The sequence below is a fragment of the Tachypleus tridentatus genome, chromosome 3 (assembly GCF_004210375.1).
Source record: "Tachypleus tridentatus isolate NWPU-2018 chromosome 3, ASM421037v1, whole genome shotgun sequence".
Lineage (NCBI taxonomy): Eukaryota > Metazoa > Arthropoda > Merostomata > Xiphosura > Limulidae > Tachypleus > Tachypleus tridentatus.
The window spans coordinates 83,200,697-83,227,119 of record NC_134827.1 but is presented as its reverse complement, the minus strand read 5'-3'; the positions used below and the strand labels follow the sequence as shown (position 1 = coordinate 83,227,119).

The following is a 26,423-nucleotide window of genomic DNA, read 5'->3' as shown; positions in this document are numbered from 1 at the left end:
TCCCGATTTCTAGCAGTGTGAGTTTGCAGTCATCCTGCTGTGCTACTGTGGACTGCAATGCTATGCCAATCCATACATACATACTGTTAGTCTATCTATTTACCTCGAAACAGTTTTTGAAGTGGAAGGTAAAATTAAAAAAAGCTCTACAATTACTATGACAAAATGTTGGTTCTGCTGCTGTCCGGTTTGAAAGGACTGTTCCGGCGCACATACTTCGTATTTATCAATATTAAATTATAATAGCAAAATGTAAACCGTATGCCTAGAATTATATTTGTCACTGTAATTTCACCCATGACTTTATTCTTTAAAAGCCAGTACAACGTTCCAAATTTTAAACCTACTATTCGAAGTTTTAGCCAACATCTGTTGTATCAACAGATAGAAGATACAGGTTTGGCTTTGACTTATTTCGAATTTTTTGCAAAGCTGCACTAGGGTTATCTGCGATAGCCGTCCATAATAGCAGTGTCAGACTAGAGTCAAAGCAGCTAGATATCACCACCCACCACCAACTCTTGGGCTACTCTTTTATCGACGAATAGTGGGATTGACCGTAACATTATACGCCTCAGGGCTGAAATGGCGAGCACGTTTGGTGTGACAGGGATTTGAACCCGCGACCCTCAGATTACGAATCAAGAGCTTTAATCACCTGGCCATGCCAGAAAATAAAGATACAGATAAACGATTGTGTTTCTATTATGGAAGAAGTTTTAAGGGTATTTGCTGCTGTATCTAATTTTGAACCTCTGAAAGAGGGAAAACAGTAGCACTATCCAAGTGAAGAAATTGGCAATCACTGATATAACACACCAACAGATTAAAATGAGGATTCGAACACGACACGAGAACTCTGAATTCCAGAGCTCTACTACAGTGCCATATGGCGCCATTTTTAGTTTTAGAAACCACGATAGAAAAGACAAGACACAATGACCCAAACATTTGTCCTTATGTATTTATCCTTTGATTCATATTGTAAAAGAATGACTCACTTCACTCTCAAATGTGAAAATTTCTTCGTAAGAAGCATTAACAAATACTGATATGTTCAAACGTAACAAAACTGTCAGCACTTCCTTTTTTTACGTTAATATAAATTCGAAGTTCGATTCCTCATGGTGGACAGAATGCAGATAACTCATTTGGTAGCTTTGCGCTGAAACAAATGTTAACAAATAGTACAGGGCTCAGAGTAACAAATATTGGTTTACCATTTTACATTCTCGACAAACCTTAACATTCATATACATTAATAACACTTTGCAGAATGCATCAGGACATTTCAACATAGAAAGTTGGTTACTTTGAAATTATTATAAGGCTGTATTAAATTTTTATATAGGCGCACGTTGTTTTCAACCAGACTGTTTGTTTCATCACATTATTCCACTACCTTGTTGTCTCCTTGTTATTGTTATTCTACGTTTCTATCTCGTCCATACTCTCTGAGTTAAGCCACTATGGAATAAAGTAAAATAAAACTTATGAATATGAACCCCGTAACATCTGCTAATCAACTTAACACCTTTAAAAGCAGCTTTATTGGTAAAGTTTCTAAACCTAAGTTTTGTTGTGTTTCAATCAAAAACAACTTAACATTTTTAATCTACCTCACATAATACTTACTAAAACCCAGCGATATCTGCGTGAAAAGTGTCATTTTACTTCATGTACAGATGAAATTAATTAATGTAGTTCTATAGTCGATTCAGACGTGTGATCATATTTAACTGAGATGTTTACTTGTGTTCATTGTTGAGTTGGGTGAATACACTATTACTAAAGTAGTTATATTAAAATATACTTAAACCAATGGTTTCGTAACAGTCTCTCTCGGGATATACTTTAGTTAAATATTCATAATGCCTACAGTTGTTATGGACAGTATACAATCCATGTCTATAGTGTAACGTCATTACCTGTTAGCTTTACCAAAACACACTGACTATTCGAAACGCGTTCTGACGTTTTGTTGTAGTGTTCTTAGAACTACAGTTTTTGTGATTATCTTGTTAAAGAAATCATTATAAACATATTTTGCTCATTTCCCTCTCCCGATGCCTAAGAGATAAGTTTGAGGATTTTAAACGCTAAAAACCGGATTTCGATACCCACTGTTGGCACAGCATAAACTACCCCTTGTGTAACTTTGTGCTTAAGAACAAACAAATAAAAGATTTATTCAAATATTCATATGTAAGTATATTTTTTATGGGAAGTATGTTAGAAATGTATACGTTGAACACTTGTTTTTTACGTAATTTTTAGATGACAACATGTTTTATTATAGGCCTAAAGATAGCTTCAGCTAATGGGCGTCGGAACTCGGGACAAAACATCACATCTTCAATAAAGAGACCAACCCTAGCAAAATTGTCGATATGTTTAATAGTTTTGGTGCTAAATAAAGGCTTACCACAGACAAAGATTCTAAAGTGAATTTGTTAATGAAAGAAAAAAAATCGAAAATTATAAAGTAAGGTGAAGAATAGAAAGTAAAACGAGTTAGTTGTTAATTTTCACATTAACTTCAATCGTGTCTGTTCTTTCAATTGTATCCTAGCTAGGCCTCACTGCACCCAACAACAACTTGATCCAGACGTATATGTAAGGAGTCTAGCACCAAGCACCATGACGTTCTTCAAGTTACACGATGAAGAATGAAAGATGACGTAATTGTTATACGGTGTTTATTTAATATATGATCCGCTTTATCAGAACTGTAAAAATGAACAGAACTGAAATAAACAGAATAGCGCAGCTAAAACTGATAATATATTGAAAAATTGAATAGTTTATCATCACTGTATTTCCACTGTTAGTTACAACGTATAGCTAGTTACATGTTACAAACATACCTTTTCACATATCTGTAACATGCTGATTGGTTCTGTATAGAAATTAGAAAAGGTGATGTGAGTCATCAGCACCTACCGCCAACTCTTGGGCTACTCTTTTATCAACGAATAGTGAGATTGACCGTCACATTATAACACACCCACGGCCAAAAGGGCGAGCATATTTGTGGCGTGGTTTTGAACTTGCGACTCTTACAAAAGTTACGTTTTGATAGTTTCGTCGTGTTATTGTGGTATTCAAAAAGATACTTTATGTTGTATAGTCAGTCTCTTCGTCTATACGAATAAAAGTGTCCTACATCAGTGGCTCAGGGGTAAGCTTGAGGGTTCAAAATGTTTTAATTAGGGGTTCGATCTCCGCCGCGAATACATCGCAGCTAACCTATTGCACAGCTTTTTATTTGAGCAAACATTTTTGGCAGACGTGGCATTTGAAAGATGAAGGCTCACTCTGCGATGCTGTTGAACACACTTTGCACTTTCACATCCAAGCACACTATACGAATGATAGTCAATTCCATTATTGGGTTCAAAGCCGAACAAAGCTCTTTAGAGTTGGATATCGTTTACAGACTGTCTCCTCTGTGGTCAGTACTTAAATATTAGAAAGGCTATACCTGAACCTAAGGGAACTATAATCTGGCCGTTTGGCCCAGGCTGTCTTCCCTGTGGTCAGTAGTTAAAAATCTGTAAGGGTATATCTGAACCCAAGGGATCTTTAACTTGGCCGTCTAGCCTAGGCTGTCTTCCCTGTTGAAAGGTAAGATTATAATTTTATTAGGACTCTTGACTCTTAATCTAAAGGTCGCGGGTTCCAATCCCCGTCCCACCACACATGCTCGCCCTTTTAGCTATTAGGACGTTATAAAGTTACGATCAATTCCACTTTCCTTTAGTAAAAGAGTAGCCCAAGAGTTGACCGCAGCTTGTGATGACTAACTACCTTTCACTGTTAAATTATGGATGGCTAGCGCAGATAGCCATAATAAAGCCTTGCTGGGTTACGAGACGTTCATATATACTGACATATATTTCCGTTTTTTGAAGTTATTAATACAATGTAGTTAGTGTCAATATTTCTTTCACTAATTGATTTGAGAAATGCAGAAGTATTTTTGTTTTAATAAATCACAGCTGTTTCTAAATTTAAAAAGTTATTGTATAGTTTAATTTAATGGATCTAGATGTGTTGACGCTCTCGACTGTACTGTAAAAGCCTTTAAATCACCTTTACTGATATAAACATCGCCTAGTTAAGACTCCTGAGAGATTTTCGTACCAAAAGGACCCGGCATAGCCAGGTGGGTTAAGGAGTCCGAGTCGTAATCTTAGGGTCGCGGATTCGAATCCCCGTCGCACCAAACATGCTCGCCCTTTCAGCTGTGGGAGCGTTATAATGTTAAGGTCAATCCCACTATTCGTTGGCAAAAGAGTAACCCAAGAACTGGCGGTGGGTGGTGATGACTAGCTGCCTTCCCTCTAGTCTTACACTGCTAAACTATGGATGGCTAGCGCAGCTTGCCCTCGAGTACCTCTGCGCGAAAATAAAAAACAAACATACCAAAAGTCGTTTAATTTTTTTTTAAATTTCTCAACAAGTGGGTTTCTCGACATCACTGATACCAAAAGTCGGTTTGCAATACCCTCGGTAGACATAGTACGGATAGATCTTTGCTTAGTAATAATCATAAACGTATGAAACTTTGACTGGTATGTTACATAAGAAATGGTCCAATCGAAACTACTTCAGATAAATAGGAATCTGTGAATATTGAACTACAAATGGCTTGAAATTAATCTGTTTTTATCAAAATAATCTTTCGTTTATACAACTTCGTCACCTAGTATTTAAGATGCATGCATTAGCACTACATTACTAAAATAAATTTTAGTTTTTGTAGAGTTAGTATTTGTGATTTATGTACACCGTCTGTATATTGTCCACCACAGAAATAAAACCCCAAGTTTTAACTTTATAAGCCCTCAAGCTTACTGCGGAATCAAAGGGCAGCTCCATTCCATATTAAGTCTCAAAATATAACAGTTTTATATTGTATATTAGTTTAAAAAATAAGAGTTATAGTTTGATGAAATAACAGAGTAACGACTCATTGTTATGTTTCTTGGAAATCAAATACGAAAATAAAAAAAAAGCTTTAATTCGTTTCTCAACATGTTTGGATATTTTATTCGTATGATGTACGTTTATTTCAATAATGTTGTTTGTAAGCCAATAGGCTGATTCATGGTTAAAAGGTCTCGGCGACGGTTGTTATTAACTTCCTGGTATAGACTAATTTGGTTATTGTATTCATTTAGTCGTGGAAACTGAGACGTCAAGGGATATCAAGCAACGATTATTTAGAATTGTGTGACGTCACTCGTTTACTGTCCGTTGGGAGTAGTGACGTAATAGTTAGCTTGGCACTGATTGTTACTTAAAGTGTTGATGTCATACACAGCTAATTGAAATTGGATTGTTGACGAAAATTGGAACTAGATGTCACCCGTAAATACGTCAACACGAAATCTTTGTTAATTAAGCAAACAGTTTGAAAGGAATGCCGCATAGTGGCAGATTAAACTAACCTATAATGTTCTATTATGATCTATTAATAAACACCAAAATACTTCATAAACAGTAAAACCTCTCTCACATGTAACCCAAAAAAATAAAACAAAAACAAATATATAAAGATACAAATTATATAAGGAAACGTCTCGATGAATTTATGTGGAATACTTCCAAATTCAGAGTCTTTTATTATGTATATAGTACCCCCAACCTGGTAGCACAGCTGCATGTGTAAGAACTCGCAACGCTAAAATATGAATTTCGATACCAGTGGTGAGAAGAGATAAGCTACTGTGGTAGCTTTATGCTTAACCTAAAAGAACTATTGATATAAATACAATTACTTAAGTCAGTTGATATAACCTGAGAAGTCTGAGTTAGATCTACGATGACGCTGATATAACTTAATTACTTGCCGTAAAGAGACTGAGGGTTACTTAAAAACCTTTAATTTTTTTTAACTAATTTTTATTACTGACTAAATGACAGTAACATTTTTAAAGGAGTTTCGTTATTTGTGTATTAATGGACTTTGTTTTAGGACAAAGCTGTACAATGGGTAACCTACGCTGTGGACATCGCAGAGATGGAACCCAGAAGTTTAGCGTTATAGCCCTGAAACTTGCCAATGAGACGTCAGGGACGTTTGTATATATAAGTAAAACATACTGAAGACAAACCTCAGAGGAAAGGGGTTTCGCACTGTTTGAAATATTTTTTGATTCTATCGTACTACGAATTCTCAGTCGTAACTTGGGACATAGGCGTTGCTAGGTGCTTAAACAATTAGGGAATCGAAACCCGTAACCCCTCTCGAGATCATGTTTGTTTGTTTTTTATTCTCAGTTTTCAAGACATCTAATGAGGATTTGAGGTACTGTTACATAGAATCGTGTGACAATGTCCAGCGACGTTACTGAGTTGGAAGTGGTTACGTTTGTAAATATATTGCATGGACTGTTGGCTCACAGCCTTGTCTTGTAAAGTCCATTTCGATTGTAAATTGCCTTTAAATAATAAAAAAAAAAACAAACTAGTCGGATAAACAAGCATTGTTCTTGTAAAGTAAGTTGGTTGGTTGGAATTAAGCACAAAGCTGCACAACTGGTTGTTTGTACTCTACCCCCCACGGGTATCGACCACTTAACGGGTATTTTAACACCACCCTTTCTTAAATCGACACGATATGTAGTCTAACGTTGTTCTTGTCTTTTACTCTATCTTATTTTACAGGCTCCTCAGTGGTATCTCTACAGACTTATAACACTGACAAATAAAATATGATTCACCGGAAAATTATTTCTAATTTTCTCATGTATAACGACGAAAACAAAATGTACCGCATGTTGTATCTTTTCAGTGTTGTCAAGTAAATCAGTTTCTGTGTCAGCGTGGGCTAGTTGTTAGCGTGCTCGGATTAAGAACCTGAAAGCTCGCGTTTCGTTTGCTTAACAACGTGCTTTACTGAGGGGTCGTGGGTGTGCTACAAGAGAGACGGTTAAATTCCACTATTCAGTCAGACAAAGCAGCCCAAGGTTTGACAGTGTAATCTATTGACTAGCTGCTTTTCTTTAAACTATAGTTTTAAAATTATAGCTCGGTATGCGCAGATAGCCCTTGTATAACAATATGCGAAGTTCGAAAACATCCAGAACTTTTCTAGGAAAGACAGATCTGAAGAGATGCTACGAATCGAATAATCAAACTTATTTGGAAATCGGATTTGAATAAAATGATTTATGCAGGAGTGTGTATCATCACATCAACATTATTTAATTTTATTCAAATATCTAAAGACCTGTTAACTGGTAACGAGATTACCAATGAAAATCACATGTTCCTGACTTTAATTGAAATGACTTTAGAATACAGCTGTGTATATTACGAATGAATGTAATGTTTCTTATAGACGATAAAACTGTGAAAAAATGGCATTTCCTAGTCGTAACGTATTCAAGGCTTTCTAGTATCTATTGAAGAAACTAAGACAGTTGGTGAAGCAGTGTAAAGAGATTCAGTATTTCGTACTCAATATAACTATGGCTATCAACCACCGTTCTTAATTTTGGACTACTGACCATAGGGAAGGCAGTCAGTGAACAACACTCTACCACAAATCATCCTTGCTGATGGGTTTACTGTCACTATAATAATAACGCATAAACTACTTAAAGTGTATGAAATATCTTATGGTATCGCCCGTATTCGAATCAGGAATCCAGAGCTCTTCCACTGATCCAACCTAAATCCATTGAGAAAATAGCGGAAGAAGATAAATATGCTCATTCATTCACACTTGTATCAATGATTATTATTCTGTAAACAGGGTTTCTTTACAGATTCCCTTCACGTGACAATAATCCTGTTTATTTCAGTGCTTGGTGATACAGATTCTCTTCACGTGACCATAATCCTGTTTATTTCAGTGCTTGGTGAAGCTTGATTCATCTATGAAAGAATGTTTTTAAGTATCGTTGGTGCACTAGATGTGGAGATGACACCATTAATTTCGAAGAAGGTGTTTAGTACTGTAAACTGATTGCACCTTACTGGGTGTTTGTCATACAAATATGGCCCTGCACTATTACGTCACCGAATTGGAGCTATTTATTACTTTGTTGTTGGCGCAGTTATCCTAATTTAGTGGTTGACGTACAAGACTGGCCTGTACGTTTAGTTGGAACTGAAAACATCTGCTGAGAAACACACGACTGCAGCGAGAAAATGAACTTGTCCACCAGTTTATCTTTATCATGATAGGCCGTATTATTGTCCTTATAAATATCTTACAGTTTGATGCAGAACCATTTTCCGTTAACGATATTTTGCCACACTTATCACCAATTTGCATCAAACAGTTATGATTGGCTGCATTTAAATGATCCCATCTCTTTCTAAATATCTTTAGTTAATTAACAATCAGACATTCGTTTGAAAATTATAAACAAATCAAGATTGTAAGTGGTAACTACACACACATACACAGTAGGTTGAATGACCAGTAGTTACTTCAGATTACACGACTCATCATCACATGTGTAATGTTCATAATATAAACTAATATAACTGATTATTTCTTAGTTATAATGTTACAAATGTTGATTATCTTTTAAGTATTCTTCTGCAGTAATAGATCTGGTACTATATACATATATCGTTTCACGAGAATGTACTTTTTGTTTTCTAGTTTGGTGATCAAAAATCGATCTCTAAATGTAACTTATTCGTTGTGACTCAGTACATTAAACCTGCAGAAGTACATTTTTAGTGTAAAATTGGAAGTAAAGAAGCGATAACTTATGACGTCATTTTTATACATTATTTCAGTGCTGAAATCGCTTCACAAAAGCAGGTTAAATATTTTATTTCATAATTAGTTCAGGTAGTTTTCAGTCATAAATGAAAACTTCAGATTACAAAAGGGCATTTTTAAAATTTCTCACCAAGAGCCACATTTTTTTAGAACAATAATGAAATGTGGATTCAGCTGTTTCATCGCTCTTGCTAGACTAATCCACGTATATCAACTTTGAGAAGAGTGCACTTCGTGGAACACGTGAACGATATTTGTGGTTGTTTTGAGTAAAGAAAATTGATGCACAAATTTACCCTGACACCTGTTCTTGCACCTGTGCTATACGTTCGCTAAATAGCGTTATTGTAAAAGAAACTTTAGACAAAATAATATAGGCACAGTTCAACTTCGAATGTTTTAAAAATGTTGGAAATGGAATGATAACAAATACAAATAAGTTTCTGCCTATTTAAACTTACCGTTATGTTTTATTTGTTTAGTGAGCATTAGATATGTAAGTAAAATGATCTCTATTTAGAAGACAAAATTCTATTTTTCCACTTGTGATAGATGCTAGTAACAAGGTGATGTTTGTTTTTCGTCTATTATGTTATATTTATATATTAATACATACACTTAAAGAACATTTTAAAAACTTCTCGGGAAATACAGTAGTTCTTGGACTTATTTCTAGCAACACCACTGATAACAAGTTAGTGAAACGTGATTATAAATCCACACCTATGGAATGAAAAACAATGAAATCAACATTAAATCAGTGGGTAATAAAAACAATGAAATCAACATTGAATCAGTGGGTAATTAGTTTATTATCAAATCTTAATTTCACGGTCTCGTATTGCCATGACAACGTTAACGATTAATTATTGCGATACTTTATCATTTTTATCATTTGATAAATGTTTTAGACATTATGAATTTGGAACGAGGTAAAGTCGTACTTAATCGACAAAGTATATTTTTTCGTACTGCACTGATTGAAAGGGTATTAGTTAAATACAGTTTCATTAACTCTTATACCTAATTTGCCAGTGTGGAATGGTACAAACTTGATTTGGCTACATTAACTCTTGTATCTAATTTGCCAGTGTGGAAAGGTACAAGCTTGATACAGCTACATTAACTCTTGTATCTAATTTGCCAGTGTGGAAAGGTACAAGCTTGATACAGCTACATTAACTCTTGTATCTAATTTGCCAGTGTGGAAAGGTACAAGCTTGATACAGCTACATTAACTCTTGTATCTAATTTGCCAGTGTGGAAAGGTACAAGCTTGATACAGCTACATTAACTCTTGTATCTAATTTGCCAGTGTAGAAAGGTACAAGCTTGATACAGCTACATTAACTCTTGTATCTAATTTGCCAGTGTGGAAAGGTAGAAGCTTGATACAGCTACATTAACTCTTGTATCTAATTTGCCAGAGTGGAAGGGTGCAAGCTTGATACAGCTACGTTAACTCTTGTATCAAATTTGTCAGTGTGGAATGGTACAAACTTGATTTGGCTACATTAACTCTTGTATCTAATTTGCCAGTGTGGAAAGGTACAAGCTTGATACAGCTACATTAACTCTTGTATCTAATTTACCAGTGTGGAAAGGTACAAGCTTGATACAGCTACATTAACTCTTGTATCTAATTTGCCAGTGTGGATTGTTTGTTTGTTTTGGGAATTTCGCACAAAGCTACTCGAGGGCTATCTGTGCTAGCCGTCCCTAATTTAGCAGTGTAAGACTAGAGGGAAGGCAGCTAGTCATCACCACCCACCGCCAACTCTTGGGCTACTCTTTTACCAACGAATAGTGGGATTGACCGTAACATTATAACGACCCCACGGCTGGGAGGGCGAGTATGTTTAGCGCGACGCGGGCGCGAACCCGCTACCCTCAGATTACGAGTCGCACGCCTTACGCGCTTGGCCATGCCAGGTCACCAGTGTGGAAAGGTACAAGCTTGATACAGCTACATTAACTCTTGGACTTGATTTGTTGATGTAGAAGTGTACAAATAATTTTAGTAAAAGTAAAACAAGCTGCGATTTTCTTGGTTGTAAGATTGGAATTCCATTATCTTATATACAAAATATAAGCTCATAATAGATGCGTAAAAATTTGGTAGCGCAAGTAGAAACTCCTAGTTCCACTTTAATAAGAGCTACAGTATTTGTGAAGTGTTTTTTCTACCCTTCTTCTTAGTTCTTTTAATTTCTTCCAGATCATAATTATAGGTTTTAATGAAGGTTTTGTGAGTTATTTTCTGGAACATTTTGTTTTGAAACTGCTGCATAATTTATTTTCCATAAGGAAGCAGTACCTGAAATCAAAAACTGGTAAACGACTAAATTTGAACACACACTTAATGTTATTACTAATGTGCATTATTGTAACAAGACAGCCTGAAACCAGAAATTTTGTTTGGATAAATACGAAATCCATAGATTGAAAAATGTTGCTCAGATACTCAACATTTAAAGCTTATGTATATATATATATATATGTGTGTGTGTGTGTGTGTGTGTGTGTGTATTTTTCACAAATCAAACAATATTTTTGCTTTTCTTAAAAGCCACCCAGTAGCAGAGGTATGTCTGTGGGCTTCCTACATCAAAATTCAGGTTTCGATACCCGTGAAGGGTATAGATAGCCCATTGTGTCGCTATGCGCTTAATTAAAAACAACTTTTTGGAAAATATTTTATTTATACATTAGTAAAATAATATGTCATCCTTTATATCTTATAACTACATTTTTTTGAAATATTTGGGTACTTTTGAATATTTGTTATACAATGTAATTTAACTATAGAATAATGTTATTGTCTTGTTTCCCATATTTCTGCAACCTGCTCAAGATTTGTATACGGAAGCCATTCCTAAGTTTGGACTGAGGGATTAGAGAGAAGATAGCTACACAAATAAAAGCTTTCATTATTGTAATGTAACCATGATCTCAAAGTGTAGAGCGCAATTTTACGACCAATGGTTGTGAACCATGAGTTCTCGGTTTCACAATTTGAAATGCTGATCACAAAGCTACGCTCGGTCCGTCTTCTTTTCAGTGTTTGGAACTTTCGGTTGCTCAGCGGTAAGTTTGAAAGCTTATAAAGCTAAAATTTTCTTTCAGTACTCGCTGAGATATCCCATTGTGTAACTCTGTGCTTTACAGAAAACAGAGTTTGGTAAATATAGTACAAATAATTTTTTCATTCGCATCGAAACAAAATCAGATCTGATATATTTCACTGACAATCGTAGCTTTATAATTCTTACAATTAAATTGAACTAAAATGGTATTTATTCTTTTACTCGTTGAATTTTGAGTTTAAGTACATATGAAACATAGACATTTAAACAAATTTAAGAGTTTTAAATTACGAGAAATGTTAGTGACAAAATTATTATTTTTAATACCAGATGGCGTAGTAGAATGGAAACGATCGTTTGTCGCTTTTTTCCATGATTTTTTCAGTTGGGCAAATATAAATAAAATTTTACTTAAATGTAGGGTTAAATCCTGTAGTAACATGACACAATGAAATTACGCCTGTTTCTAGGCTTAAAGCCTATAATAAGATGAAACAACAACATTTTGCTTGTTTGTAGGATTAAACAAAGTCTGTCACTATTCTTTATAACAAAGACGTACTTTACAAGGCATAATGGGCTAATTTATATAAACAGATGTTAGTACTAGTGTATTCCAAATATATAACATATTTTAAAGTAAATTAGTGAATCAGACAAAGTGGCAAAGACAAATTATAAATCATTTATACAGTTTTCACGGGAGGAACAGAAATAACAATTAGACGTTTGGAAATTTTAACAATATACTACAGCCACCGATAACGTCTAAAATTAAAGTTTTCAAGGGAGCTTTCGCTGTTAACAATTAATAACTCTAGTTTTCGTGTATGAAACTAATATCATTTGCTAATGATAAATTTTCTTACTCACGTGATAATGAGCTATTTCGTTGTTATATTAGCTTTATCAAACGAAAAAACGCATATAATTTATGTGCAAGTTTCATGAAAGATGAAAATTAAAAGGTGTAGCTGTTTTCTCTAAAATTGATATTTTATAAATTCTGGACTGTCACGTGCCATCTTTTATTATTCTGCCCTTTTCCTGAACATCTGGTGTTTTCCGTAGACAGAGTGGATGATTCTGGTAAATATAACAACGATCGAAACGTTTTATTTTGTTTGTTTATTTGGAAATTTCGCACAAAGCTACTCGAGGGCTATCTGTGCTAGCCGTCCCTAATTTAGCAGTGTAAGACTAGAGGGAAGGCAGCTAGTCTCCTTTTACCAACGAATAGTGGGATTGACCGTCACATTATACACCCCCACGGCTGAGAGGGCGAGCATGTTTAGCGCGACGCGGGCGCGAACCCGCGACCCTCGGATTACGAGTCGCACGCCTTACGCGCTAGGCCATGCCGGGCCCGAAACGTTTTAAAGTGAACGTTTTATAGTGGTCTCGCTAATTATGAAACATAGCCCACATATACAGGATACTTTTACGTAATAACGATAGATGTTTACTTTTATTTAGGTTTTTGACAATTGTATGGCTTTGTGTTCTAGCTACTGCAGATAATTAAACCATATTGTTAGCGTTATAAACTCCACAGATCTACTCTTAAACTCAATGATAGGACCAAACAATTAACAATACCAGTGAGCGAGTTTATACGACACTCTCCTGATTTTGTAAATAAAATATTTAAGTTTGTATACTTTTGAGACACGTGTACGTTTTCTACATGTAACTAAGAAGATGCAGAAAGAATCTGTAACTTAAAATAATATACATTAAAATCATTAGTTAGTATCTTTTACAAGATTTTTAGACTATCGTCATGAGATTCCTTTTAGAGACATAAGAGGCGCATTTATAAAACCAAATGTAGTGATCAGTGAACTTGAATCTAGTTGGAAATGAACACAAATATGGCATGGGTTTGTGCAAAACGTATTTACCTCCAAAGGTCACTAAAGATCAGTATAATGTTAGAGACTCCTGTGTTATGAGATTGATTTCATAAGCAATCATGACGGAACCATAAGCTACATTATACCAACATTTGTAGTTCAAAGTTCATTTGGTCTAGTCTAGAATCATTATTGTTCTAGTCAGGAGGGATTTTATGTTTCAGGTTTGAAGATTTTAGGTTTACTTAAAGACGTGTACTTTGAGCTGTACGTGCACCCACCCAAATATCTAGTCTTTCCCGTGTCTACCAATTATTTTTCACTAGTTACTAGATATATTAAAATTAACTACCCAAGAGCAAAATATTAAAAAATGAAAATAAAAATAGTGTATCTTTTTTAAAGTGAAACCACATTAGAGTATATGCTACGTCCACTGCGGAGAATCGAACCCCGAACTTTAACGTTGTAAGTTCGTAGAGAAAAAAAAGAAGAGATAAATCTAGTTGGTTTGTTGTAAAGTGAACATAATTGGTTTAATACTCTGAACTTTTATTTTAAGTTTGTTTGATGAATAAAAAACAAATAGGTGAATTAGATAGTGATATCTAAACCTTTTTGTTTAGCGGATGCTCTTAGCCACAAAATGGGCTGTTTGTGTAATATTACTACGGAGAATCAGATTTTCACGTTGTAATCCTGTAAAGTTACAGTTTACCCACTGGAGGATTGCTTATCGGAAGTAATTTTATACTTAAATTATTCACTGGGCCAATAAGCTGCTGTATCCAAGTATAAAAATTAGGGTGGTTTATTGGAAACCGATTTAAACACTTTGAACATTTGATGAACTAAGACGTTGTAGAAACGTGAGACCAATCACTTCTAATTTTCTATACGTGATTATGAATTTCCATCTAACTCGGAAATGCACTCAATCAGAATTTTCACGTCATGTATTTATATCGGCATGCGGTCATCCAGGAAGAGTGTGAGAAATATCTTATCTTGATACAAACTTGAATGTTTTATAAAACTAACGACAACGAAAGTAATCGAATTACATATGGTTTTATTTCTACTTTTAACGTCGAAAAAGCATTAACGAAATCATGAAAACTCAATTAAAAAGTTCGAAGAAACACATATTTCCATAAACGTAGCCAAATACTATCACATTTTCACATAATTAAGCCGCCCATCGCACAAAAAACCACACGTGAATCTGCAGCTAACACTTAAGACTCGTATTTCAACGACACGAGCATTAGAAACATTATTCCATTGAAACTAAAAACATCCTCACCGCTGGATTAGATACAAAAAATTAACATATAGACTTAAATATTTATATAAAAAAACTTTGGTCCAAGATTTGAACACAACACATCGAATCGACTACAGTTTCAAACAGCTTGTGTGTTCCACAAAACGTTTTCTTTAAAACAGTCTCGTTTTCTGTTTTTTTTCTTCTTTAAAAAAATTTAGTCTTGTGCTGCTAAATGGTTTTTAAGTTATCATGCAGTGTCACTTGCGCCATCTGGAAGTTAGTAAAGGAAACACTATGCTACCTGACCAACAAGGTGAATAGTCATGAAATGAATAATCGAATAATTAAAGCAAAGGTTAATTATTTCGATTGTATTTATTTCGGTTTGCTTTAAGAATCACAAGTATTTTGTTTTGTTTTAAAAATAATGAAAGCTTTATAAAATAATGAGTCCGAAACAAATAATTAAAATAGATTATGTACTGCGGTTTCATTAGTTATTCCTCAACATTCACTTCTTGAAGATACAATATTATTGGTAAATTAAAGTTGTACATTTCCTTCAGCTCTGAAAAATATGTAACCATCGATAAATAATAAAGATACACGTATTTTTCACCTGAAAAATGACATTTTCAAACACAATTCTAAGCGGAAAAATATTCAGGTTCTCCAAGATGTGAAAAGGCGTCAGATTTCCAAACGGTACAGTGATAGGTTATTAATAGGCTAAGATGAGCACGAGATAGAGGAAGGGCACAAATCCGGCTACAGCTAAAGATCAAGACGTAAGTATAATAGAAACAAGAAATGTTTAAAAAATGTTGAATAGACCTGCTTGGTGAAACGTGGGTGACGTTAGCCAGACGAAAGAGCAACATTATTATTTCAGTAATCAGAACCGTTCGAATGTGTAGAATAATAGAAGTACTGGACGTGTCATTAACCGTTGATTGCACATTTTAATGCACAGGTAACAATTCTATATTTTGTTATTAATACACATAAAAATGATTCAGTTCTGTAATTGAATGGTTTCACTTCCAGGTAAGAGTCTAAATAAACCAAATAGTTTTTGTTTCAGTTCTTCTAAAGAACAGTGTCACTTGTCTGTAACGCGTACCCGTTTATAAACTAAACAAATAAAATATTGATGTCTGTTAAGAGTAATGAAATAACCTTAATGTGTCTTAAAACATCATGCAGATACACGTTAAATAATAGCAGAACTGCTTGAACTTGTGTTAAATGTAGTTAAATGACTTTGTGGTATCTTATAATAATTAGAATAATATGGTTGTGTGAAAAAGTAAATAGAACCATTGGGAGGTTGGTTAGGAGCAAGAAATGTTTATTTTTTTAATAAGATCTTTTAAAAAAAAACACAGCAAAAACGCCATGAGATCTTTGTCAGCATATTTTTACTCAGAAGAGGAAACAATAAAAGAACATCCAAACCGAAACAGTTAATTTAATAAATGGCGAATAAAGCACGTTCATGAAGACATTGTTCATGGTTAAAGGAAGATAAGGACAGATATGAAAGGAAGGACCATTACTTAAGAGGGGCGAGACGTAAAACGCAATAAAAGGTTTAAAACTTCGCTATTCAGATTCACTGGAAAAATTGTAAAAATCTAAACGATTACATCAATTAGAAAACAAAAAGTCGTAAAACTAGTTATACGTTATTACAAAACCAAAATATTTACGAAAAGTTACGAAAACGAGTTTTACTTTTACAACGCCAGCAGTATTAAACATTAAACTACAAAATATGCGAATCACAGTAGTACTTATGAGAAACAATGATGAACAGCAAAGAAAACAGCGATAGAAACTGTTTATTCAGCGTGTAAAACATTGTAAGATCTAAACTGTTTTAACTATCTACGCTCGTATTAGCCAAAGGTAAAGGAATTATTATAATAAGCTAAGTGCCAGTTTGTATAAAAGCGTAATTTTCTCTTTACATCTTCAAGTGTTTTACAGTATCAAACACGTAACCTAATATTAATATTATTAGATTCGAGTTTAAATACTTATAATTATAACTAGTCATCAGAATTTGCAGTTATGTGCGTATTATCATTCAGTGTGGTAACGAAACTATTATAAACACTTCGTAATTGTAGAATTAAAAACTTAAATTTAAACTATAAAAACACTAGTAAATATTAAGTTTTAAGATATTTATCGTTGTGCTCCTTGATCAACATTTTCTGTGCTTCCATCTAGTGGTTAAAGAACATACCTCATCAATCACAGCGTTGAAAGGAAAAACTACGACTACACGCTGTTTAGGAATCAGCTTAACGAGTGTTTCTCGAACGTTAGATTAAGCTTTATGTAAAAGTTTACAAAGTTGTACTTTCTGCAGGTGGCGCTCAGTATTATTAAAATACAAGTTACACATTTATCAATACGTATTGTAAATGTAGCAAAGATATTGTTTATTTCCGACCAGCAAAAAAAAAACGCAAATATTCTTTCTTACACATCTGTATCTTAAACACCTCAATAGAAAAACTAGATTTTAGAAAATTGTGACAAAGACTTAAGTATTGTAGTAATATCGGACTTGGGCAATAATTGTTTTAACTCATGTGCACTTACTCTTACCAGAATTTCATAACTATTTAACATCTGTGTAACCACGGACAGAAAATTCCTGACAAATGTTCCATGTAAGTTTAAATTCATCTATATGTCAGCTTCATAAGAACTAAATAAAAATACACTTTTATTCATCTATGTGAACAAGTAGCAAGTAAAATATCACAGAAAATATGAATCAACATGTTAAAGAAAGCGACAGAAATGTGTCCATCTCGTATAAATACAACAGAAGAATAAAGAACGGTGTCTATCTCGTATAAGCACAATACAGGAATAAAGAACGGTGTCCATTTCGTATAAACACAATACAGGAATAAAGAACAGTGTCCATCTCGTATAAGCACAAAACAGGAATAAAGAACGGTGTCCATCTCGTATAAGCACAATACAGGAATAAAGAACGGTGTCCATCTCGTATAAACACAATACAGGAATAAAGAACAGTGTCCATCTCGTATAAGCACAATACAGGAATAAAGATTTTGCTTGTTTGTTTGTTTGTTTTTGAACTTCGCACAAAGCTACTCGAGAGCTATCTGTGTTAGCCGTCCCTAATTTAGCAGTGTAAGACTAGAGGGAAGGCAGCTAGTCATCACCACCCACCGCCAACTCTTGGGCTACTCTTTTACCAACAAATAGTGGGATTGACCGTCACATTATAACGCCATCACGGCTGAAGGGGCGAGCATGTTTGGTGTTACGGGGATGCGAACCCGCGACCGTCAGATTACGAGTCGCACGCCTTAACACGCTTGGCCATGCCGGGTTCAGGAATAAAGAACAGTGTCCATCTCGTATAAGCACAATACAGGAATAAAGAACAGTGTCCATCTCGTATAAACACAACACAGGAATAAAGAACAATGTCCATTTCGTATAAGCACAATACAGGAATAAAGAACGGTGTCAGTTTCGTATAAGCACAATACAGGAATAAAGAACAGTCTCCATCTCGTATAAGCACAATACAGGAATAAAGAACAGTGTCCATCTCATATAAACACAACACAGGAATAAAGAACAGTGTCCATCTCGTATAAGCACAATACAGGAATAAAGAACAGTGTCCATCTCGTATAAACACAATACAGGAATAAAGTACTGTATCCATCTCGTACCTACGTATGCCAAGAATAAAGAACGGTGTCCATCTCGTACCCACGTATGATAGGAATAAATAACAGTGTCCATTTCGTACCTACGTATGCCAAGAATAAAGAACGGTGTTCATTTCGTACCCACGTATGATAGGAATAAAGAACAGTATCCATCTCGTATCCACGTATGACAGCAATAAAGTACATTGTTTCATCACATTTTAATGCAATACAGAAAACAACAGTGCATCAGTCACGTTAGAGGAATAAAAAAAAAACAGATTTCTTTACATACCAGCATGTATTTCGTACCAGCCAATTTCAGGAATGAGAAACAATGTTTACACGTTTTATCAATGAAATACAGAAAACATCAATTTCTCCTTTTTCATTGTCATATACCATAAATGAAATGTACCGTCTGTATATCCATTTCACACATTGTAAAGAGAATACTCAGCTAATTAACCTAAGTATTAAGACACTGCATAAATGACATTTTAATAAGCGTTTGTTAATCATGATGATCTATACAAATTACTCTTTATATTTAGTTGCAAATTTGTGAAAATAAGAACTTTTGTTTTCATGTTGTATATAGCATTTCTATTGTGACGTGCTGCTGAAAACAAATCAGAACAATATATTGATTTATATCATTTGGAGAACCCTCATCAGACGGACTGCCATTTTAGTGGTGGGACATGCAGAAATATGGCTTTATAGAAAACAGAAATCTTTCTTTTTTATTTTGTGTGGTGAGAGGATGTTTGTTTTAACGCAATGAATTATCTCAGTAAACTCTGTCCACCAGGGAGGATTTGAGTCTTGGAATTTAGTGCTATAAGTTGATCACCTTTCCACTAACCCACTAAGAAATTGAAATGCTTCTTTTAATCCAAATGGATAACAGTGATCATTCATGAGTTTATGGTACATTGCTATGAATAAAAGGTTAATCTTACTTAAAATCCTACACAAATCGTGACTAGTAATCAATGTATAAATTGAAGCATATCCACTATAGAAATACTCTTCAAAACAAGAAACGCAAAAGGGATATTTTTGTTATTTTAAAGAGAAATATATGTAATAACGTTACAAGCTCAGAGTATGTGATGTTACACGTGTTAAGGCACTGATTGTCAGACCCAAATGACGATAAAAGTTGTGCACTTTGAAAACGGAGGAAAACATCGGATTTTTTGCCAAAATGCATTCGTGTCCAATAAATTTGTTTGAGAGATCTGCATGCTCTGCAAGTGCAACATGTGCAAAATCCCTATAAAAGTGACGGGTTCTCGGTTTCCATAGCTCAGTGTTAAGCCACCGACACGCAATACAGTTACGCCAAGACTGACTGAAGCACAACGCAACAACGCCATTGGTCGCTTGGAAGCAGGCGAATCTCGATCAGATGTTGCCAGAGCTGTGAATGTCCACCCAAGCACCATCACAAGGCTATGGAATCGTCACCAACAACATAGATCAACTCGTGACCGTCCACGATCTGGCAGACCTCGTGTGACCACGCCCGTACAAGATTGCAACATCCGGTTACGTCACTTTCGGGATAAGACCACTACTGCGACGTCTACTGCCTCAACCATACCAGGGATGCGTACGATTTCCGATCAGACCGTACGCAACCGTCTACGAGATGCAGGAATCCGACCTCGACGTCCAGTCAGAGGAGTCATCCTCATCCAGCAACATCGTCAAGCACGGCTGCAGTGGACTCGGGCACATCGGGTATGGCCTCATCGACGATGGAGACATGTTTGGTTTAGCGATGAATCACGTTTTATGCTTCGTAGGCAGGATGGAAGGACCCGTGTTTACGGTCGCCGAAGTGAACGTTTTGCAGCAAACTTTGTGCTGGATGTTGACAGATTTGGTGGTGGCAGCGTCATGATGTGGGCTGCCATCGCTTACAATGCCAGAACAGACCTTTTGCACATTCGAGGGAATCTTACGGCTCAACGATACGTCGGCGAGATTCTTAGGCCCCATGTGCAACCCATCATGGTGAACGTCAACGACGTTTTTCAACATGACAACGCTCGTCCTCACACAGCCCGACTCACCACTGTCTTCTTGAGACACCACAACATCAATGTTCTTCCCTGGCCCTCCAGATCACCAGATTTAAACCCCATCGAACATCTCTGAGACGATTTAGACCGACGTCTGCGACGGTGACAACCTCAACCGCAGAATCTACCTCAGCTTGCAGCAGCTTTGCAGGCTGAGTGGACAGCTATTCCACAGGATGTGATTCGTCATTTCATCGCTTCCATGGGCAGGAGATGCCAAGCAGTTATTGATGCTCACGGGAGGCATACTCGTTATTGATGTTGAGTGACGTTTAACTTCACCTAGTGAGCGTGGACTTCGCCCTTGCAGACTTTTGATGTTAAGCAGTGAATGTGCAAAGTTTCACACATGTCATACAGAACTACCCGGAATAAACTTGTTAACAATTTGTCTCATATTTTGCCTTTTGCGTTTCTTTTTTTGAAGAGTATATATGTATGTATTTATGTATGTATATTCTGGGGAAAAGGAAGGGTGATTATCTTACACAGCACGCCATCTTGTTTAATGATACCAAGTTAATGTGTCACCAATATAAGACAAGATGACGCTCTGCTATTGAAACCAACAGGAAGTTGGATATATTTTTTTTCTTTTTTGGTGTTGCGTGTATTTCTGTTGACTAAGCTACACTCTTTCGGAGTTCGAAATATGAAATACTGAAATTTCAAGTTTAACGATAAAATATGAATAGCAGAATTTCAGTAAAAAACAACAACAAAAAACTAGATAACATCTAACCAGAGCTTAAAAATCATTCATTGTAAAGCGTTACTTACAGATTTGTTCCTAACATTACGAGTTGGCAAGCATTTGTGAAGACATTTCTCACATGTCAAGGCCAGCTTGTTTGTGCTACATGCGAACAAGATAAACGATTATCTTTGAAGTAAGGAAGAAATATATCGCAGAACTCAGACATCTGAAATTGGTTATAGGAAATGTACAAATATTTTAATTATTGGTCATGCTGCATGCTTGCTAACTACAAAATTACTTAACATTTTGTGATGACGTCACGAAATATGAGCATGACGTTCATGACAATCCACACAACACAGACTCATTAACTGTTCCTGTAACGATTATTGTTTCAAGATTTTGGAATGAACAGTTCTAAATCTAACTTCAAGACTGAGGGTGTGAGAAAGTTTGGCAAGTCTTGCTAACAGCAGTATTCTCACAAAAAAAAACAGTCGTATCTACATACTGCTATATTGCTGTTAACCTACTCAATAAAACACGTTATTGTCACGCATTGCGAATAAGACGTAAACAAGCATGCTAATAAAATATAAGGATATTTCTTTCCCACTCTACTGACACAACACATACACACACACTGATAACGCTTCTATCTTTAAGTGATCAGAACCAACCAACTCGCCGACATACTCCCCATGTCGCTGGCCACCTAAAGGGATTTGATTAAATAGATCATTTCTACTTGTGAAGCCATCCCAATTAAGTGAAGTTAAACTGATGTTGAAACAGTTCAAACGTTCAGGTTATCCTGTTTATAAAAGTTGACAACGTTCAGATCTAAATTCCATACATCTTTTACAAGTAAGAATATGACGTAGGTATTAGAGCTCTCAGTCTAAAACGACATATGTTTTAGAGAACGTAAATGTTTACATTAGTTCTACATTACAAGACTTCAACATTAGTTGGTCTTTCATAGCATTTTCTGAAACATTTGTCGTTTCACTTTTTCGTGTTTCCAAAAGATTCATAGTTTGGTCAGCTTCTTCTTTATTTGGCGGTCGTTGATGTCTTGCTTTCTTAAAAGGTGTCAACAAAGATTGTTTATTGCAATTTTGTGAAGCGACTACTGGTTTATATTCACAATCTTTGGGTTTTCTGGACCATCTAAATCCTTTAGAAGATAATGGCGTCCGTCCTGATTCATCCAGACTGCTGTAATCACGTTGCCTCATGGCTTGAGATTCAGGAGAAGAAGACTGATACCCACTTTCATCACCAGATGGCTCTGTAAATGAAACTCTTTCTTCTTCGTATCGACTCGATTCATCTTCATCAATAAAACCGATTGATTCTAAAGGAACTCCGTTTTCATTGCAACCAAATGGAGATGAGATATTCATTCCGTTTTTATCATTTTCATCTTCCAAGATCGAATCTAGCACTGTTTTGTTGCTTACCTCGTTCAACGTGTTCTTGTCGCTGATAGGTTTTACCGAGTCCAATTTTTCTACTTTCTTGTGAAACTTCTCTTCTTTCTGTACATTCGTGTCTTTCAAGGTTTTGCTTCGACTGGAAAGTCTAGATATATTAGTGTTTCCATTACCCAGAATTCGATGAGAGTCACTTTTGTTGGACGAACGACTCCAGAAGTTGCTGTTGAAAACTACCGTACTAGTTGTATCTGTACTTGTGTTACTTAGCATACGATTGGTAAGCTTATGACCATTTTGTTTCTGATTTGAATTGGAACTAGCGTACCAGGATCCTCCAGGAGGAACCAGTCCGCGGTATTTCTTCAGAGTTCCGGTTTTAACCAATTGCAGCCATGCACTTTTGGCTTCTGGATACTGAAGACAGCGTACAACAAAGATTAAGAACCCTTGAAGAGAGTTAGCTATGCAAAAGATATATTGAAACACTAGCTTAGCCTTCCCTACAGCGAAAGCCCCAAAGACCCAAGTGACACCCAAAAGAGTCATGACAGTGAAAGCTCCTCGAACTTGGGCAATGGTGACGACGTGGGAATTCTGGAGATAGTTGATCCCGGCTCTGGCAGTCATGCGAGGAGTAAACAGCACTCGTGTCACGAGGACGAAGATTGTAAGATTGACGAGAAGAATAAGGCAAGATGGCCCCAAGAAAGAAAGGTAATAGGTGTATGGATTGGCTGGAGACAGCATACAACTGTAACAAAAAACAAATACGTGCTTTAAGTTAAATTTACTTAATTATTCTATGAAAATGTTGTGTGCTTTTAAGAGACATATTTCCAACACAAGTCATAATTAAAATGAATAAAAGCTCTTTAATATTAAAGAACAAGTTAAATGACTGCCAAGTTTTTATATTTTTGTTTTAAGAGGATGGCGTTTTGAGATAGCGCTTTCCACCAGGTCTTGCAGCTTACAACAAAGACGCATGCGTAGAATTTTTTAAAAAAATTGCGTGCGTAGCGTTTTGAACATTGGACAAAATTTCCTTATAAAATTACATCTTTTACATAAACATTACAAGTTATCAAAAATAAAAAATTGAAATTAAAATTGAAACAAAATAGGGCAAAATATGAGTTTATAGGAGAGAAAATCGTTTAAACCAGATGGTTGTAATGGTTGTAGTGTTCCCATATTATACATTCTAGTCGTTGTCTTTTGTGAATGTTTGTCGTACCACCAGTAAGTCCCCTAATCAAAAAGTCCTCAACTTTGTGGTTGTTGATAGTTTAATGTTTTCTCTATCAGTGTATCATGGTTCTTCATTTTAATATGGTTTATGTTTTTGTTGATGGTTCAATGTTTTCTCTATCAGTGTATCATGGTTCTTCATTTTAGTATGGTTTATGTTTTTGTTGATGGTTCAATGTTTTCTCTATCAGTGTATCATGGTTCTTCCTTTTAGTATGGTTTGTGTTTTTGTTGATGGTTCAATGTTTTCTCTATCAGTGTGTTATGGTTCTTCATTTTAGTATGGTTTATATTTTCTGGTGCTTGATCACCAACTCAGCAGCTTCTTTGTCTAATGTATAAACCATTGAATTTTTTTTCTTAAAATTATGTAGCAATGATATATTCAGTGGTACATGCAAAAGATTGTCTCAAGTTGAAAGTTGAGTGTTTTTTAACTCGTATATGTGTGTAGAGCTGTTTCGTTCGTATGTGCGAATGCCTGAATATCATTTTGTTTTTCTTTAAGGTTACTGTGAACTGGTATTTCTTAAAAGATTCGTCATGTCTGTAAGAAATAATAAGTGGGTCCTTTAAAAGAGTTTTAATGGTAAGGACTTCAGCGAGTACTGTAATTGTTTAATATAATATCTTTATGGTATGTTAGTACAGGTGGAATACGATCAGTGCGTTTTTTCTGTTGGTAGGATTAAGTGTTTGTTCCTGGATATCTTAACTAGCTTTGGTAGATGCATTTTGGATGAGAAAATCAGGGTAGTGTCATTTAGAAAACAAGGTTTTCGTGTCTTTGGATTTTTCTCTCATCCAAGATACAGCTACCAAAGCTAGTTAAGGTACCCAGGAACAAACACTCAATCCTAACAAGGAAGAACACATCGTATTCCATTTGTGCTAACATTCAAGAACAACGACTGGAAAGGTGATTAATGTACAATCTGGGAACTTTAAAACCATTACAACCATCTGGTTTAAATGATTTGCTTTCGTATAGATTCGCCTTTTCCCATATTATGTTTCAATTTTGATTTCAAACTGTTTTATCTTTTCGTGACTTGTAATGTTTGTGTAAAAGATGTAATTTTGCAAAGACAATTAACACTCAATGTTCAAAATGCTACGCACGCAATGTTTAAGATTCTGCACATGCGCCTTTGTTGTATGATATGCAATCAATATGACGAAAAGCGCTAGCTCGAAACGTTATCCTCTTGAAATCAAAATATTAAAACTGGGCGATCGTTTAACGTATTCTTTAATTTCGATATCTTTGTCGCCTATCCGGATAACAACATATTTCTTTTCACAAGATCTTTAAAAGCCAATCAGTTGTCAAACTCTTATTTGTAACCCGCGTTTCGAAACTACAAGCTATAATAAATATCAGATACACTATATTAATTCCTGTAGGTTTTAAACTTCTTTAGTTTATATCTCGCTATTGTATTCTTTTGCAGATATTACAATTTTCAACAACGCAATTAATATCTACTTACAACTCATTTCTGTAACCATATTCTCTAAAATTAACCCCAATCGTCACTCCGACAATTAGAAAGGGAACACCTGGAACACAGAAATAAAATTTGTTTAACTGGACAGTTAATTAAAGAAATAGTGTTTGAAAATATTTTCATAAAGTTTATTATTTAATGTCTATAATTTTCAGCCTAACGTTTATGTCAAACTGATCAGAGAAAAACATTCTTTTTTACCCAACAGCATATATTATTAGCATCGATGTGAAATATTTAACCATAGAAGTATTTGGCCATTAAAAGTCCCAGACAAAAGTAATAAAACAATAACAGCATTTAACATATTTCAGGATTGGTGTACCACAATTACAAAAACAAAGATAATCTCAGTCAAACCAGAACTAGAGAAATATTACTCTACATATTTCAACGTTGAACAATTAAACGTTTTTATCGGCATTAATTTGAGCAAACATTGTCCAATTAATTTAGATATTTACAGCTGGTATAAAAGCATGCAATCTAACGTTAAACCACTGAAACGGTGATTATCTGTCAATATATTCCGATTTTTGAAATTAAAATGATATTTTAAATAAAAAACTTCCAATTTCCTAATCCTATGAAATCTCTTGCTTTTGAATCATCATTCTTATAACGGAGCTGCTTTAAAATAACAGATAAAACTAACCCAGCTGATCACATCGCTGACAGACCAATCATACGTCTCTTGCTTTTAAGAAATTTTAGTGCACTGAACAAACACGGAAAACCAC

General features: G+C 35.2%; 1 protein-coding gene across 1 annotated transcript in view; it reads right to left on the bottom strand.

Annotated features, from left to right (window-relative positions):
* Nucleotides 1–21,523: 21,523 nt before the first annotated feature.
* Nucleotides 21,524–26,423, bottom strand: part of LOC143247364 (uncharacterized) — an 85,185-nt gene continuing 80,285 nt past the window's right edge. Inside the window, exons 16-17 of the mRNA XM_076495317.1 lie at nucleotides 25,666–25,735; nucleotides 21,524–23,672 (exon numbers count right to left, since the gene is read on the bottom strand). Of these exons, the coding sequence (XP_076351432.1) occupies nucleotides 22,415–23,672; nucleotides 25,666–25,735 (1,328 nt within the window). The 3' untranslated portion in view covers nucleotides 21,524–22,414. The remainder of the gene's footprint in view (nucleotides 23,673–25,665; nucleotides 25,736–26,423) is intronic.